Raw genomic sequence first — 19208 nt, 5'->3', positions numbered from 1 at the left:
TGGCTAGGCTGTCTTTTCGGGGTGACTTAATTCCCCCCTTGCATCTTTGGGTGGGCGGGTGGCAACGGCTTGGATGTTGACCTCGGCGTTGGTGGGACACTTCGTATCGGGGTCAACGCAGGCAGCACCATATCCGGTGTGCCACAAAAGTACTTCCTAACGGCAAGCCCCCACCATTCCCTCCCATTTTGCATGTTTTAATATAGGCCTTAATTTGGGGGAGGGGCTTAATTTCATTTCATGCCTATAAAACATGCTGGGGCTTCCTATTGGGGGAGGCCGTATTGTTGGAGAAACAGGGTACATTGTTGGCTTATAGAAAGGACAGAGACGTATGGAAAATACTGCCTTTGGAATGAGGTGTAATTTTTTTTACAAATATAAATAATGTGCTAGTGCTTTTAGAGCATAGAACAAAACAGTGTTTAATGGCCGGATGGCCTTCATTACACCAATTTGTTTACCAGATATATTCTCTGTGCCCAGAGAGAGAAACACCTGTCTTTACCTAGGATTGAACTCACAGCCTCCTGATTGTGAGGTAAGAGCTCCACCTCTAGGCCACTGCACTACCCCAAAACACAAAACAGCATTATCCCCAAGAATGTCACCATTTTTACTTTTTCCCTTTCCCTGTGATTCTTTCAGGATGAAGAATAGCAATAGCACTTAGACTTATATACCACTTCAAAGTGATTTATATCCCTTTCTAAGCAGTTTACAGATTCAACCTATTGCCCCCAATGATCTAAGTTCTCATTTTGCTGACCTCAGAAAGATGGAAGGCTGAGTAAACCTTGAGCTGATCAGAATCGAATTCCTGGCAGCCGGCAGAATTAGCCTGCAATACTGCATTCTAACCACTGCGCCACCATGGCTCATAAAAGCCAAATAATATCTGTGGCAGTTGTGGGATTCAATTTTTTTTACTACCGGTTCTGTGGGTGTGGCTTGGTGGGCGTGGCAGGGGAAGGATACTGTAAAATCTCCAGTCAGAGGTGGGATTTGCCGGGTCTCTGAACTACTTAAAATTTCTGCTACTGGCTCTCCAGAACTGGTCAGAACCTGCTGAATACCACCTCTGAATTGGGGGACAGGCAGACCTAACCCCATTTCCTTTTCTTAGGTACTTGGTGGCATTTTGCAACTGAAAATTGGCAGTAAATTGTTGGTTTTCAATGGCATTATGATGTAGAAAGGAAATAAAATTGAATAAAAGAGCATTTAAGTCTCTGCTAGGTTTTGTTCGTTCGTTCGTTCATTCATTCATTCTATTTGTAGAGCTGCCCATCTCAATCAATGCCTCGGGTGGTGGTGGAGCAAAACTGAAATAAAATAAAATAAAAACAAAAGATCATCCATCCATGATAATTAACACAAGAAAGGGGTCCTTGCATACACTTGTGGCATGGAGGATGGGCACAGAGTCTTCAGTCGTTAGACTTTGCAATTTTACCCCAACCCCTCCTACACACCCAAAAAGAGGCTAGATAGGTGTGCCTCAGCCTTGGCAACTTTAAACTATGTGGACTTCAACTCCTAGAATTCCTCCAGCCAGCCTACTGGGAATTCTGGGAGCTGAAGTCTACACCTCTTACAAGTTGCCAAGGTGAAGAAACACTACGCTAGAATATATCAGCCTTTTTGGATAAAAATTACTGTTGCAGTCTTTGTACACAAACTCTCTCTCTCACACACACACACACACATCTGTGCTTCTGTTTTAGAACACGCTCAATGTCATTTTTCCTTTCTCAATGCTGCTTCGATTTATTCCAGAATTACATGTTGGCAACAGAAATTATTCTTCCAGGACTGAGCTCTGGCTAAAACTCAGGTTTGGGATTACTGAATGATGAAACAACCTTAATCAACAACAGATTATGAAGAGAAAAACAGTCATACCAAGAGGCCAAGGTAATGGAGAAGGGAATGTCATTTTTGTCCATGCTGGATTACATCACAATAACTTTTGCCAAACAAGCAAACGAACAACAGCATAGGAATGAGATTTTGGAATGACCGATGCTCTCTTCCCAGCTTTTGTCAAATTCTGTTCCTTTACCTCCAATGAAATGAAGATTGAAATTCAATTTAGGCTTTATGCAGTTGGAGAAAAGTTGCCCTCAGTTTCGGGGGAATCCAGGAAGAAGTTGGGGTTCTGAATACTATTACAAACTGGAAAGTCTACAGAGGTAGTCCTCAACTTACGACCGCATCTGAGCCCAACATTTCGTTTTGAAGGATAATATATAAAGATATGTAGTAAAATATATTATAGCATTCAGTAGAGAGTTACTCTATAGGCATATCTTATCTTGATGTTAGGCAGTTGTTTTCTGATATATGTAGAAGTATTTATCAGTCTATGGGCATTTCTTATCTTGCTGTTGTAGAAAATATTTCTTTAACCTTTCACGTGTTGTAAAACAAGTAATAACACATGCCTGCAATCAGTTACATCAGTGATCCCCAACCTTTTTTATGCCGCGGTCCGGTACCGGCATCAGCTGGGTGCCGCGGCCCGGTACCGGCATCAGCTGGGCGCCGCCATCTTTTTTTGATGAAAAAGTGCTTCCGGTGACCTCACCGAAGCACTTTTTCATCAAAAAGATGGCGGCGCAGCGCTTCCGTGAGCTTTTTCGGTAGAAATGGCTTTCTACCGGAAAAGCTCACGAAGCGCTGCCGCCATCTTTTTGATGAAAAAGTGCTTCCGGTGAGCTTTCTACCGGAAAAGCTCACCGGAAGCACTTTTACCAAAAAAGATGGCGGCGCCAGCAACCAGCGCCCGGTAAGACTTGTTCCGCGGACCGGTACCGGTCCGCGGACCGGCGGTTGGGGACCCCTGAGTTACATCCCTCTCCTATGAAGACACATGATTGTCCCATCTAAATCAATCGGAGTCCATCTGTTTTCCTTCATGGATATGTTTCACCCTAGCATTCCCCCTTGGGAATGGAACGTACTTCCCTGAGAAGTAACTCCCTACATATGGATGAATACACACCTTTTGAAGTATGTTGTTAATAGCCTTCTTAAATGGTCAATTGTGATCAATTAGCAGGACAATAGGAGAAGGGATAATTAAAGATAAACAGTGCCAGGGCATTTGTCTCTTGCAGGAAAGATGTGAATCTAAGTTATAGTGTTTTACAATGCAGTTACTCTACTTCTAAAGAATCTTAAAGGTATAAGGCGGCTTTACTTTTCTATATGCTTTTGTAATCTTTTTCACATATCTATCTTGTGTGTATGTGAGGAAAGGTCTTACCCTAACCTTGTTGATCAAGTAAAGTTAGATTTTGTTCTTCAAAGCCTCTGCTTAAGTTCATTTTTGGCACATCGTGATCTTAAGTTATAGCCGAACATTACAGTTGGCCAAGTGATTTAACAAATGTCTCATTTAACAACCGAAAGGTTGGGCTCAATTATGGCCATAAGTTGAGGACCACCTGTATATAAAAGTGTCATGGGTTCAAGTCTTTCTTCCTCCCTAGACTTCTGAAATCTACTAAAGTTTAGTACAAATGATATTTAAAGGAGGGGAATGTGTATCAATCAAAATTCAGCACAAATCTACTTCTGGCTATCTACAATTAATATGTTTCTCACTGTGTGTAAACCTGCACTTAGACAAAGAGAGAGACCCAGCTGAAGGATCTTCTCTTTGTTCCGCTCTTGGGGGAAAATATTTTTATGCGATGTGGAAAAGGACATGTCAGCTTAGGTTAACCAAGCATTGTAATTTCCCCATGGGAATCAGCTCAGCCATACAATACTGACTGCACCTGGCAAGGCTCATTGCAATGCTGTCACCAACCCACGGCCTGCAAACCTATTTTTTTAGTTTGCTTCGACTACAGGGGAACTCAAGCCTCAACCCACACATTTTGCTTGCAGGGATGCTGTTCTGACCCAGATCCCCAAACACGACAAACCCTCAGAAGTGAACTCAAAAGATGCCTTTAATTAGGAGTGCCGGCAGCCCTGGCAAAATGTTTCTCTTTCAACGCCGGCTAACAAGTCTGTCCATCTGGAAGATGAATAGTTGTCTGTCACATCTATTCTTCTCTGTCCCCTGCCTTTTATCCCCAAAGCTAGGGTGGGGTGTTGCTAGCAGTGGTGGCTCTTCCAGCCCAAGGATCGGCCCACAGATTTCCACTGCTCTCCTCTCTTCTCCTCTGCCTTCTGCGTAGCTGCATGTCAGGCACTGGACCCAGCTGTTTCTCCTCTTCCTCAGCAGCCACCTCGGGCCTGGGGGCTATTGACTCTCCATATTAGGGTTGATGGATGGCCCAGACTCCGCCTCTCTCTCTCTCTCTCTCTCTCTCTCTCTCTCTCTCTCTCTCTCTCTCTCTGACAGCTCCACTTCCTCTTCCCCCTTGGAGCTCTCAGGTTGCCTTGATGCTGACCCTGACTCCCACGCCTCCTCCTTCACCTCTGATTCAGCTCATGGAGGGGCCAGTGGCTGACAGTCCACAACAAATGCTCCTTGCCATCAAGAGTTTAAGGAGGCAATTTGATTTTCTCCAGGTTTCTTGGACCTACACACTTAGCAGACTCTGCTTATGTGGGCAATGTTGGGAGCAGTCTGGAGGCCTCCAGGTTATCTACCTCTATCCTGAAGAATGATGGTGTTTCAAGTGACAGAATTGTTAACAGTTGTCATGCCCCAGCATATAACTTCTATATACTGTTGTTGCTTTAGCCCCATCTAGTGGCTGGAAGGACAAATACCAAGTATATTGTTTGAAGCTGACCCCACCTTTTTACCCATCAGCCCACACTCTCAAATCAAGTGCACACTGGGGGAGCCAGACACCATTTCCTTTAGCATTTGGAGAAGGCAGAAGCACAAAGAAGAATCCATCTTAATCTGTGGCACATGGTCATCCAAGGATAAACCCACATCCCACACCCAGAGCATTTAAATTGCTTGTGTTTATTAATCGTTATGTTCAGCAGTAACTCAATACTATCTATCTTGTATTTGGTTCTCATTGTATGTATCCCTATTTTCCCCAGTTTCACCATATCCTGTTCTTTCAATAAAGCATCCAGATCTACACACACGGTCTGTTTTATTGGAGGATAAGTGGGTTTAGCTGCATGTTGAGCTGCACAGAGACTAATGTGTAGTGAAGACAGAACAGCAGTTCTGGAGAATGGGTCCAATGCTCCAAATCTACTCTAGGGTAGAAGCGGAACCGGGCTGCGGCATACCAACAATAGGGCTGCACAAACAAGCAAAGCCCCATCCATGGAATGCAGGCAGCAGGTAAAATCATGCTCTCTCTGGCTCATGGAAAAACCTTTTTTTCCATAGAAATGGTCCCCGCAACTGACCACATTTATGACAGTTGCAGTGTTCTGGGGTCATGTGATCACTTTTTGTGACCTTCTGACAAGGAAAGTCAGTGGGGAAGCCAGACTCATTTACTAACCATGTTACTAACTTATCTACTGCAATGATTCACTTAACAACTGTGGCAAGAAGGGTCATAAAATAGAGCAAAACTCAGTTAAGTAATGTCTCACTTAAGAATGGAAATGTTGGGCCCAATTGTGGTCATAAGTCAAGAGCTACATTTACAGAGTTGTATCCTTCAAATGTTACGACAAATTGTTAATTCCTTTCAACAATGAAACATGCAGTCTTAGATGCATTGATTTAATTTACATCTTTTGTTTAAAAAAAAAATGGGGGCAATCTAGCACCTCCAGAAATGGTCTGAAACTTTCAGTCCTACCCTTCAGAGAGGCCATTATGGAACAACTACACCTATCGCCTTATTTAATGAAGTTTATCGAATTAAGGGATCATAGGATCACAGAAAGGGAGGGTTTTTTTTTGTAGAGGTACGCAAAGCGGTGTGAATCTGGCTCAGTCTAGTCTGTGAAAGACAGTGTGGATTTCCCTCAGTCTAGACCAGGGGTGTCCAAATTTGACAATTTTGGCAAGATTTGTGGACTTCAACTCCCAAAATTCCTCAGCCAGGCATGATGGTTGGTGTCAGGATTCTGCCAGTTGCCCTAATTAAATCACGAGCCTCGAGCTGAACTTCAAAGCCTATAATGAATTTATTAGGAGCGAACATGCTGGCAGGACCTGTTTGAAACCGATTCTGAGGCACGTAATTCACTGTCACCCTTGATCCTGGTTTCCCCCCACCCTTTTGGGTGCATCATAATTCACATTCTCCAGCGAAACACATCCATAGCCAAGAGTCATCCATCATGTTCTCCAATTAAGAGATTTGCGGGGCAGAAATTCCTGTCGCCTAGTTACAATCTCTGCAAGTTATGAATGGAATGCACTTTCAATTCCAAACTGCTCTTTTGAACTCCTTTTCTCCCCCCACCCCCCACTTTCTGTTGCCAACTATAAAACAGGCATAGAAATGTTTTATGAGTTGACAGCTGGGGAATTCTGGGAATTGAAGTGCACAAGTCTTAAAGCTGTAAAGTTGGACAGCCTCATCTAGACCATGGGCCTTCTCCAATTGAAGGTGCTACGTTGTCGCAGAAAATGGAGGTGTTTGTCCTTCAATGTTTGTCTGGCTGCTTCTTTTGAGCAGAAAGGGGCTGTCAACATGAATAGAAGGCTCTTTTAGCATTCAGATTGAAGACACAGAGCTATTCCCATCCAGCACTTCAGATAAAAACACAACTTCAATCAGGATGTTGCTTCAAAAAAGAACTTACAATCAAACCTCCATCAAACCTCAGAGCCCCTTCAAAAGATCTGAACAGCTCCTCACATTTTCACATTTTCTCCTCTCTTCTTCCCAAAGCTGCCTTCCCTACCAATTCCTGCAGGCTCATCAAACATGTTGCCACCTCAGGAATATCCCACAACTGTGTGGGACCATCTTAACAGAATAACAGAATTAAAAGCAGCCTTGGAGGTCTTCTAGTCCTACCCCTGCTCGGGCAGGACACCCTATACCATTTCAGACAAATGACCGTCCAGTTTCTTCTTAAAAACCTTCCAGTGTTGGAGCAACCACAACTTCTGAAGGCAAGTTGTTCCACTGATCAATTGTTCTGTCAGGAAATTTCTCCTTAGTTTTAGGTTGGTTCTGTCCTTGATTAGTTTCCATCCATTGCTTCTTGTCCTGCCCTCAGGAGCTTTGGAGAATAGGTTGATTCCCTCTTCTTTGTGACAGCCCCTTAGATATTGGAAGTCTACTATCATATTAACCCCATTCCTTCTTTTCATTAAACTATATATACTGTATATCCAATTCTTGCAACCGTTCTTCATATATTTTACTCTCCATCCCTTTGTTGCTCTTCTCTGCACTCTTTCTAGCATCTCAACAAAATCTTCTGGATTGTCACCAGAAGCTTTTAGTGGTAGACATGTGCCAAAATTATTGAGTCTGTCATCTGCACCTCTATAACTGTCTGGTTTGGTTCTGCAACCCAACAAGACAGACACAGACTTCAGAGGACAATTAGGACTGCAGAAAAAACAATTACTACCAACCTGCCTTCCATCGGGGACCTGTATACTGCATGAGTCAAAAAAAGGGCTGTGAAAATATTTACAGATCCCTCACATCCTGGTCATAAATTGTTTCAACTCCTACCCTCAAAACAACGGCTATAGAGCACCGTACATCAGAACAACTAGACACAAGGACAGTTTTTTCCCGAACGTCATCACTCTGCTAAACAAATAATTCTTTCAACACTGTCCAACTATTTACTAAGTCTGCATTACAATTACTATTAATCTTCTCATCATTCCTACACCCATCTTCTCCCAACTTGTGACTGTATGAATGTAACTTCCTTGCGTGTATCCTTACGATCTATATTGATTGTTTCCTACTGTGATTTGATGGCTTATTTGTACCCTGTAACTATCATTAAGTGTTGTACCTTATGATTCTTGACGAATGTAATGTTTTCTTTTTATGTACATTGAGAGTATATGCACCAAAGACAAATTCTTTGTGTGTTCAATCACACTTGGCCAACAAAGAATTCTAATCTAAAAAAAAAAACAGACATCTGCAAAGAACAGTTTGCAAGTTCCTTGCTCTTTTAATTATTCTCCTTCCATTGTACACACTGACCTCATTCCAAGCCAAGAAGAATTTCTGTCTTAGTCATCAGGCAGCTGGACAACTGATTTCCTTTCCATTGTTCCTTACAGCTTGGTGTGTGTGTGTGTGTGTGTGTGTGTGTGTGTGTGCGTGTGTGCGTGTTTATACTCCAATGCTAATCACCCATCCATCCATCCAGCCACCCACTCACAAACACACATTCCACATCTTTGTGTTTGCAGTTCCATCTTTGTGCTGTGCCAGGCTGCTCCTGGCTCACTCAACTCCAACTTCAAGGAGGGATGTGTGGGAGAGGTTATATGGGGACGTGATTTGGGGGCAGGGGACATATTCTGAATGGAGTTTAGAGGAAGGAAATGGGGTTGCATGCTTCAGAGAAGAAGGGCTATTAACAGGAGAGAGATGAACTCCCAAGACAGAGATTCTGGGGGTTGCATTTGAATCTGTTCCTGTTCCTGAATTTAGAGCCTACAGAATTGGCATGAGATGTTTTGCAGCACAAGAACTCAGAGGTTAATTCAACTCAGAAAGAACGTAAGTCTGCCTTGCATTTTTTCTACAGTCTCATTGCCCCGTAAAACAGATCTGAACTTATTCTCAGGGGGCTTTCCTTCAAAGATCACATCTGGAATACTGCATCTAGATTTGGTCACCACATTACAAAAAAAAAGAAGATGTTGAGACTTTGGAAAAATTGCAGAGAAGAGCAACCAGGTTGATTAGGGGACTGGAGACCAAAACATATGAAGAATGGTTGCAGAAACTGGGCATGGCTAGTCTCGGGAAGAGAAGGACCAGGGGAGACAGGATAGCAGTCTTCCAATATTTAAGGGGCTGCCACAGAGAGGAGGGGGTCAGGCTATTCTCCAAAGCACCTGAAGTCCAGACAAGGAATAATGGATGAAAACTGAACAAGGAAAAAGATTCAACTTAGAAATAAGGAGAAATTCTCTGACAGTGAGAACAATCAACCAACGGAACAGAAGTTGCCTTCTGCAGATGTGGGAGCTTCATCACTGGAGGCTTTCAAGAAGAGACTGGACTGCCCTCTGTCAGAAATGGTGTAGGACATGTCCAACTCTCCATGGCCAACTCGCCACAGCCAGCTTGCCATGCCCAACTGCCATGTCTAAGTCTCCATGCCCAACTGCCATGTCCAACTCTTCATGTCCAACTTGCTACAGCCAATTCACCATAGCCAACTCACCACAGCCAACTCACCATGGCCAACTCGCTACAGCCAACTCACCATGTCCAACTGCCATGGCCAACTCTCTTTGGCCAACTCGCTACAGCCAACTCACCATGGCCAACTCGCCACAGCCAACTCACCTTGTCCAATTGCCATGGTCAACTCTCCATGTCCAACTGCCATGGCCAACTCTCCATGGCCAACTTACCACAGCCAACTCACCATGTCCAATTCACCACAGCTAACTCACCATATCTAACTCGCCACAGCCAACTCATCATGGTCAACTTGCCGCAGGACTAGAGTTACACTAATATCGAAGAAATAGAGGAATAAAATCATTAAAGAAAGGATTCCAAAAGAGAAAGAAAATAAAATGTGAATGACAAAAATTAAAATAATTTTAACTATTTTAAATAATTAAATTGAATTGTTGAATTGTCCCGCAGCAGGTTTTCCCGTGGCGAGTTAGCCTTAGCGAGTTGTCCACGGTGAGTTGGCTGCAACGAGTTGTCCCATTCTGTCCCAAAATAGTCTTAGGTCTCCTAGAATGTACTGCATACAGGTAGTCCTGAACTTACAACCATTCATTTAGTGACTGCTCAAAGTTACAAGAGCACTGAAAAAGAGGCTTATAACTGTTTTTCACAACTGTTTGAAGTTGAATCTCTCCTCCATAAATTTCCACCCATTACTTCTTGTTCTGCCCTCAGGCAGGTGCTTTGGAAAATAGGTTGACTGCCTTTTCTCTGTGAGAAAACACTTGGAATCTGCATCCAGTTTTGGACACTCACGATGATGAGACTCTAGAAAAAGTGCAGAGAAGAGCAGCCAGGATGATTAGGGCACCGGAGGCTAAAACATACAATGAACGGTTGCAGGAACTGAGTATGTCTAGTTTGATGAAAAGAAGGACTAGGGGAGACAGGATAGCAGTGTACCAATATCTCAGGGGCTGCCCCAAAGAAGAGGGAGTCAAGCTATTCTCCAAAGCACCTGAGGGCAGGATAGAAAGTAATCAAGAGGAGAAGAAACCTGGAACTAAGGAGATATTTCCAGATAGTGAGAACAATTCACCGGTGGAACAACTTGCCTCAGAAGTTGTGGATGCTCCAACAGTGGAAGTTTCTAAGATGAGATTGGTTAACTGTTTGTCTGAAATGATATAGGAATTCCTGCCTGTGCAGGGGGTTGGACTAGAAGACCTCCAAGGTCCCTTCCAACTATTCTATTCTGTTATCTTCCCCTCTGCTCTGTTCTATTCTATTCTATTCTATTCTATTCTATTCTATTCTATTCTATTCTATTCTATTCCCTATCCCATCCCATCCCATCCCATCCTATCCTATCCTATTCTATTCTATTCTATTCTATTCTATTCTATTCTATTCTATTCTATTCTATTCTATTCCATTCCATTCTATTCCCTATTCTATTCTATTCCATTCTATTCCATTCTATTCCATTCCATTCCCTATTCTATTCTATTCTATTCTATTCTATTCTATTCTCATTCTATTCTATTCTATTCCCTATCCTATCCTATTCCCTATCCTATCCTATCCTATTCCCTATCCTATCCCATCCTATCCTATCCTATTCCCTATCCTATCCTATCCCCTATCCTATCCTATCCTATCCCCTATCCTATCCTATTCCCTATCCTATCCTATCCTATCCTATCCTATTCCCTATCCTATCCTATTCTATTCCCTATCCTATCCTATTCCCTATCCTATCCTATCCTATCCTATTCCCTATCCTATCCTATCCTATCCCCTATCCTATCCTATCCTATCCTATCCTATCCTATCCTATCCTATTCTATCCTATCCTATTCTTTTCTAATTTCTAAATGTTGGAAGACTAGAAAAATGTTCAGCAGCCGATACGGTTACCTGGTTTGATCTTTGATACCCCTGGAGCAGCTCTTAAAATATTTGGGCGATGATGTCATCTAAGGTAATACAGGTAAAACGAGATAGTAAAGTCAAAAGTACGACGGGGACGACGTTTGAAGTTGAATCTCACACGCGCATACCCCCCACCTCAACGGACCTATGTGTGCCTATGCGCGTGGGGTCGTCCATTCACATCCGAACCCACGCTCATATCCCCCCCACACGAACTTCATTCGGACCCAACCAAGAGGGTCCGGATTGACCCCTCCCGGCTGGGATTCGCCGAGGACACGCGGGCGTGCAAGAAACAAAAGAGCCAGCGCTTGCACGCTCAAGGGGAGGGGGAGAGGGAACTCCCCTCCGAAGCTTCCAGGGTGATCCCCCTTGCCTCCCCGCGTTGGGGGGGGGGGAACCCCCGTGGCCCGGCCCGGGGGGAGGGGAAACGAAGAGGGAAGAAGCGAGAGAGAAGAGGCTGGCAGGCGCCGGGGTCTGAACGGCCCGTACCCGAGCCGCTTTCTCCCCGCCCGGCCGCAGACAAAGGAGTCGCTGGGCGCCACCCCGCAAGTTGTCTGCAAGGCGCAGCGAAGGTGGAAAAGGGTGGGAGGTGATCAGGGGGCAGGGAAGGAAGGGGGCGAGGGAAGAGGCGAGAGAGGGGGAGGCCGGAAGGAGGGGAGAAAGTGTGGGGAGGGGGAGGCTCGGCCCCCCCCCGGGAGGCTGAAAAAGGAAGAACCCGGTCTGGGGCTGCCCTTTAAACGCGAAGCGGAGCCGGTGCGGGCACCATGGCTCCGTCTTGCAAGAGCTGGCTCGCCAACGAGGGAAGCAAGCATCTCTTCCTGGTAAGAGCCAGCCGTTCCCCCCAAGCGGCTTAAACAAGGGGTGATAGGTGTGTGTGTTGTGTGTTGTGTGTGTGTGTGTTTGTCTGCAAGAGCTCAAGACGGCCCGGGCGCAGAAGGAAGACAACTTTTTTTGAAAAAAGTTTTCTTTTCTTTTTTAGCGTTTGGCTGCTCTTCTCGCCCGAGAGTCCGGAGAAAAGTTTGTAGAGATTCTCAGTCATCCAGGGTGAAAGGTGCTTTTTCTGTAGGCAACTGGACTTTTCTTGTCCCAAAGGTGCTTTTTTTTCAAGAGGCAACTGGCCTTTCTGTTTTGTTTTATTTTGTTTTAATTTGAAGACGTTTCGCTTCTCATGCAAGAAGTACATTCTTGGGAATTTCCCATAGTCCAGTCCGAGCTGAAGAAGCTTCTCGGAGGAGAAGCAAAACATCTTCAAAGAAAAAAAACAAGGAAGTCCAGTTGTCTATGGAGATTCCCACTCAACTGGACTTTCTGGTTTTTCTTTGAAGACGTTTCATTTCTCATCCGAGAAGCTTCTTCAGCTCTGACTGAATGGTGAGAAATGGAAGGATTGATACTCCTTGCAGAGAGCTGGTCATTTGCATCCTTTTTAGAGAGTCATAGAGGCCACTTGGAGGTTTATCTGCGTCATCATTTCAAAGGGTGAAATGATTTCTCCTGATGACACAGATAAACTTCCAGATCAGGGGTCTCCAAACCTTGGCAACTTTAAGACTTGTGGACTTCAACTCCCAGAATTCCTTAGCCAGGAAAAGCTGTCTGAGGAATTCTGGGAGTTGAAGTCCACAAATCTTAAAGTTGCCAAGGTTGGAGACCCCTGCTCCAGATGACCTTAATGACCTGCTAAAAGGATGCAAATGACCAGCTGTCTGCAAGGAGTATCAATCCTTCCATTCCTCACCATCCAGTCAGAGCTGAAGAAGCTTCTTGGATGAGAAGCGAAATGTCTTCAAAGAAAAACAAGGAAGTCCAGTTGCCTCTTGAAAAAAAGCACCTTTGGGACAACCATGACCTGAATGAGTGGGAATCTCCATAGACAACTGGACTTTCTTGTTTTTTCTTTTCAATGTCCATTGCTATCTCCGTAAGGAAGGGGAGTGAACTTTCCCTTCAGCACTTTCATCCGCCGCTTTGATAACCTCTTTTGGAAACAAATGTATCAATCAAAGAGTCAGATTTCCAGGGTGTTTAAATGTATCTTAATGTCCCGGTTCAGCCAAAAAACTTTCTCTTTCTAATTCTTCCTCCTGCACAAATCTTGTCCGGTTGAAGATCTTTTTGTGGCTGCCATTACTGACAGCCGCTCCACCGCCTCCGGAAAAAGGAGTCTAGCCGGCTGGGGAAAGGGGTTGCGATGTCCCCAGACCCCTGCCCAGATCTCCTCTATCTTCCGCTACCTCTCTGGGGTAGCGACAACCCCCAAATCCAATTGGATCGGGGGTACTTCAGCAGCGACCGCAGCAGGGACCCGCAGAATCACGGATTCTTGCCGCCGGCGAAGCCTTGCAACCGGAAGTCCTACTTTCTTGTTTTTTCTTTGAAGACATTTTGCTTCTCATCCAAGAAGTTTCTTCAGCTCTGACAGGATGGTGGGGAATGGAAGCGTTTATACTCCTTGCAGGCAGCTGGTCATTTGCGTTCTTTTAGAGGGTCGTTAAAGCACTTGGACGTTTATCTGTGTCATCATTTCAAAAGATGAACAAAGGGACTTATGGCCATTTTTCATACTTACAACCCGTTGCAGCATCGCATGATCCGAATTCAGAGGCTTGGCAACTGACTCATATTTATGACCGTTGCAATGTCCCGGGGTCACGGGATCCCCTTTTGCAGCCTTCGGACAAGCAAAGTCAATGGGGGAGCCAGATTCACTTAACGACGGTGTTACCAACTGAACAAGTGCAATGATTCCCTTAACAACCGTGGCAAGAAAAGTCGTAAAATAGGACAGCAGTCACTTAATAAATGTCTCAAGTTAGCAACAAAAATTTGGGACTCAATTATGGTGGCAAATTGAGGATTGCCTGTACTCAGTATCTATGGAGATCCTCAATCATCCAAGTTTTGGTTGTCCCAAAGGTGCTTTCCCCAAAAAACAAATGGGACTTTTTTGGGTTTTTTTCTTTGAAAACTTTTCACTTCTCATCCAAGAAGCTTCTTTAGTTTTCCTTCATAAGTGAAAACTGCCTTTACCTTACATACCTTCCTTCCTTCTTTCCTCCCTCCCTGCCTCCTTTCCTTCTTTCCTTCCTTCCACCCTTCTCCTTTCCTTATCTTCTTTCCTCTCTATCCTCCTCACTTCTGCCTTTCACCTTCCTTCTTTCCTCCCTCCCTCCCTTCTTTCCTTCCTTCTTTCCTCCCTCCCTCTCCTTCCTTTCAACTTTCTCCTTTCCTTATCTTATTCCTTCTTTCCTTCCACCTTCATTCTCCCCCATTTCTGCCTTTCACCTTCCTTCCATCTTTCTCCTTCTTTCCTTATCTTCTTTCCTTCTTTCCTTCCTTTCCTTCTCCCTCTCCTTCTGCCTTTCACCTTCCTTCCTTCCTCCTTCCTTCCTTTTTCCTTGCACTTTCTCCCTCTCACTTCTGCCTTTCACCTTCCTTCCTTCCTTCCTCCTTCCTTCCTTTTTCCTTGCACTTTTTACTCCCTTTTTTCCTTAATAAAAATTATATATAAGCTGAATATTCATGAGCTGAACCAGTGAAGGATAGGGTGTTTATATGTACCATCAAATTAAAATAATAGATCAGCAAAATAATTTGTTCATCATGCAGTAATATTTAAGCAGTATTAGTTCTATATATGGTGGGCACAGGCTATTTGGCCTGCAAAAACCAGGATGAATACTAAATGGCTGTGAAGAAATAAAAACCATCCCTTTTCTGCTGGACTGTTAGATTTCTGGCATTTAGTAACAGTAATCTTATGCATTATTTGCATTATATACAACACTGGGAATTCTCGCCATGCAGAGGTATACATCTGAACTATACTGTGTTGTTTTTCTGTGTCATATAATATATATGGGTTATATGCATAATTCTGCATTTATGTATTTATTTTGTTATATTTATGTAGTGTATATTGGAGTTAGTGGCCCTTTGAGAGCCATATGCAAGGAAATTTCATTTTAATGTATGCCGATTAGTGTATATTCAAAGTGACAATAATATCCTATCCTATCCTATCCTATCCCAGTTCCTACTCTACTCAATTCTATTCTAATTCATCAGTGCAGAATGCCTTACTAATTTAAACAATTGATCTTGGACAAGTCAAAGAAGTGTAAACCTTTGATCTGTGGTCTACAACTTCATCACCTCCAGGTAGGAAACTGTTGCTATGGTTAAGCATCAAACAATAAATACATCAATGAGAAAAATACAAATATCTTGGCGATTACAAAGATTCCAGACTCCTGACAGTTTCCTCCCCAGTCTTTGGACCTTCCTAGGTGACACTATATAATCTCTTGCTCTCAGATCTGCTGAGCTGCTAAATTTGGGGAAGAATCAAAACCTGTACTGGATGCAGGGCGCTAGCAGCAACAAGAATTTGGAGTGTGCTGCACCCCAAGTCCCCAAGTCAAAGCGGGGAGGTTTGCTTGGCTGTCAGAGTGGCCAGACTGATATTTTTCATGGATCAGAGAACAGGTATTCCTCAACCTAAGGCCATAACTGAACCCAGAATTCTGATTGGGAGTTGTGGCAGTTGTTAAGCAAGTCATCACCTGACCAATCAGAATTTTATGGCGGTTGTTAAGTGAACACAGCAGTTGTTAAACAAATGCCGCTGTCATTAAGCACAATGGTTGTTTGTTTGTTTTTTGCCAGGAATTGAACATGCAGGCAGTCCCTCGACTTACAACCATTTGTATAGTGACCATTCAAAGTTTACAACAGTACTGGAAAAAAAGAGACTTATGACTGCTTTTTCACACCACCGTTGCAGCATGCCCGTGGTCACGTGGTCTTTGAATGGTCACTGAATGAATTGTTGTAAGTTAAGGATTACCTGTATTTAGTCATCCTGAGACAATAGATTCAGTGCGAGTTAATGCAAAATCACAGATAAGTAAAGAATAACATGACTTAAGCCAGGAGTGTAACTTTCTTTCCCTCTACATATTTCCACTACTGGAAAAATTCATATTTTTTTTTACTACTGGTTCTGTGGGTGTGGCTTGGTGGGCGTGGCTTGGTGGGCGTGACAGGGGAAGGATACTGCAAAGTCCTCATTCCCTCCACACTCCTGGGGGAAGGTTACTGCAAAATCCCCATTCCCTCCCCACCTCACTAACCTGCTTTCCAGCTCCGTTCTCCTGTGCAGGGCGACAAAAGAAGACCCAGCCAATCAGCTGAGACTTGGGAGGCAGAGAATAGATGGGGGCAGGGCCAGTCAGAGGTGGGATTTGCCGGTCCTCCGAACTACTCAAAATTTCCGCTACCGGTTCTCCAGAATTGGTCAGAACCTGCTAAATGGCACCTCTGATTTCCACATTTGACAGTTTCCTGCCATAAACCTGCAGGTGATAGTGCATTGTCCACCCCACTATTTTTGGACAGAGGGGCTTGTCTTTGAGTCAGTGTTGACTCCTAGTTATGTCCCTGAGGTTTTATTGGCAAGATTTTTCCGAAGGGGTCGGCCATTGCCTCTTTCCTAGAGCTGAGAGAGAGTGACTGGCTCAAGACCCCCCCCCTCTGACTTCATGCCTAAGGCTAGACTAGAACTTATAGCTTCAGTGACCATTGACTCAGGAGTGGCAGCAGGGGTGGGATTCTCCCGGTTTGGACTGGTTCAGGCGAACTCCTAGCTCTGACGATCAGCTGGCAGCGAACCAGTTTGCTCCGACAATCATGTGGGCCTGCCCACCTACCCCTGTGCTGTACTTACCTATATCCTGTCAGCTGATTCATGTGGCAGAGTGGATCGCCACTCCTCAGCTGAGTTACCACCCAGTAGTAACATACAGGTAAGTTTTATCAGAAAGCTGTTCACGCATGCGATTACCGATGTCAGGATTCCAGCAATCGCTCTAATCATGATTCTCGAGCCAAACTTCAAAAAACTTCAAAGGATTCCTTAGAGGTGATGTATTGGTACTGCCCTGTATGAAGCCAAGTCTGGCATACATAATTTACAGTCCTGTGACCCTATTCCCACCCCCCACCCCCGGGTGTTGTGGTTAGCTGGCAGCAGGTACAGATGGCTGAAGAAAGTGAGGACTCTGATGAGGGGCCAGGACCATCAGGGAATGGACTGTTGCTTTCAGAGATTGTGGGGGCTGGCAGCAGTGTTGAGGAGGTTCCCGAGGAGCCTGTGCCAAGTGCACGTGCACGAAGGATTACTCGGAGGAAAGAACAATTACAGCAGCACAGGTGACTCGGGAGTAAGGCTGCAAGGTAATGGCCCCTCCCTCAAGAGGATAAAAGCCAGGTTTGGAAAAGCATTCTTTGCAGACAGCAAAGAAGCTCTGAAGCTCAACTTGTGGACATCTTAGTTTGTGTTTGGAGAATCTTGTAAATTAGTTCTTATCTCTAGGTTTTTGGCAGCATTGACCAGCAAGGCTCTTTCTTGTTGGAGCTAATTAGTGGAAAGCAGCCTTTTATCTGTAAAGGAACAGAATTCATCATTAAACCTTAAAAGGTGGGGGTTGCTACCTTTGTCTGTATTTGCTCTTTGGGAACCCAGTTAGGTCAGAACACTGGGTGTCTCATCAACCAGATTCTCCAATTGAGCACATTCACAGACTGGGTGTCATTATTCACATTCTCCAATTAAATATATTTGAGGGGCAAAAGCTCTGGTATTTTAGTTACAATCTTTTAAAGATAAGAGTTGGAATGTACTTTCGCTTTCAACTGCTCTTCCAGATTTTCTCCCCCCACTTTTTTTAATGGCAACTACTAAAACAGTCATAGGAATGTTTTATGAGTTCACAACTGAACCAGTTGTTACACCGGCAGAATCCCATCACAGAGTGGCAGGGAATAATAAATGAACTCATCATCTTCCTTTATTTGCTAAATTTATATATCCTTTTCCTGCCAGAGCCCAGGGCAACTTACAAGGGGTCTCTCCATAGTACACCCGCACAACAACTCTCTGTGGTAAGCTAGCCTGACAGTCAGCGGTGTGACTGTAATATGGTGTGCTTAGCCAAGAAAAGAGAAAAGGACTCCCGCTCCAAAACCCTATTATGGCTAAATCAGATAACCTGATTTACTGATGTATTAAGCTAACAGCTGGTCTTCTTCCCAGCGTTCCAAGCCACAAGCGACACAACACCCTTCTAGCTTAGTTGAGCAAGCTGTGAGAATTGATTCAAAGGCCACAGTAGAAAAGAGGCGGGAAAGTTTTGACATTAATCACTGTGTAGGAATGGTTGGTGAAGTTGACAGGTTTTGCAGAAATGGGTAATTGTCTTCTTCGCCTGGGAAAAAAGACATCCACATTTATCGGTGACTGGAAGCGATTTTTAATATAATTTTTCTTTTAAAAAACACCCTTTGATTTATGGCTTTGATGATGAGATAGGGGTAAAAGAGGGAAATATGATGTGACTTGAGAGAGAGGTTAAAATCTGGTTTGTACTTTGAACTGCTGTGGAGAATATCAGGAACCACTGCATATAGTTTTTTTTTTTTCCTTTCTGTTTTTCTTCAACTTTGTTGGCATTTTTGCTTTTTTAAAATTTCTTTTTCTCTTTTATATCAGCTTGTATGAGCTTTCATTTTCTTATTTAAAAGTCTTAATTGTATTATTGCAATATAAATTATTATGTATCATGTACATTATAATATGTAATTATGACTTTATGAAAAAATAAGTAATTTTTAAAATCAATTCAATCTCTGCATATGTATATACTGTATGTCTATTGTGTATGTTTATATGTGTGCATATATATGTGTGTGTGTGTGTACACACACACACACACACACACACACAGAGGTCTCCAAACGTGGCAACTTTAAGACTTGTGGACTTCAACTCCCAGGGAGTTGAAGTCCACAAGTCTTAAAGTTGCCACATTTGGGGACCCCTGATTTCATTTAAAAATTAAGTAGCGGCAGGACTTATTTTAAAAAAATCATAATATATCTACCTCAAATGCAGAGTATGGACTTAGCCCACTCTCTATCAGTACTGGCAAACATTCTTTTATATTTGACATAAAGTAGTAG

The 19208-nt window shown here is 43.7% G+C and overlaps 1 protein-coding gene across 1 annotated transcript in view; it reads left to right on the top strand.

Moving 5' to 3' along the window:
• The first annotated feature begins 11886 nt into the window (after positions 1-11886).
• NOX4 (NADPH oxidase 4) overlaps positions 11887-19208 on the top strand; it is a 108200-nt gene continuing 100878 nt past the window's right edge. The window contains exon 1 of the mRNA XM_026679950.2: positions 11887-12007. Within this exon, the coding sequence (XP_026535735.2) occupies positions 11951-12007 (57 nt within the window). The 5' untranslated portion in view covers positions 11887-11950. The remainder of the gene's footprint in view (positions 12008-19208) is intronic.

This window comes from Notechis scutatus, chromosome 5 (genome assembly GCF_049901735.1).
Source record: "Notechis scutatus isolate UNSWTSFEM ecotype Mainland chromosome 5, rNotScu1.2, whole genome shotgun sequence".
NCBI lineage: Eukaryota > Metazoa > Chordata > Lepidosauria > Squamata > Elapidae > Notechis > Notechis scutatus.
Note: the sequence above shows the minus strand (reverse complement) of the source record. Positions and strands in the feature narration are given on the sequence as shown.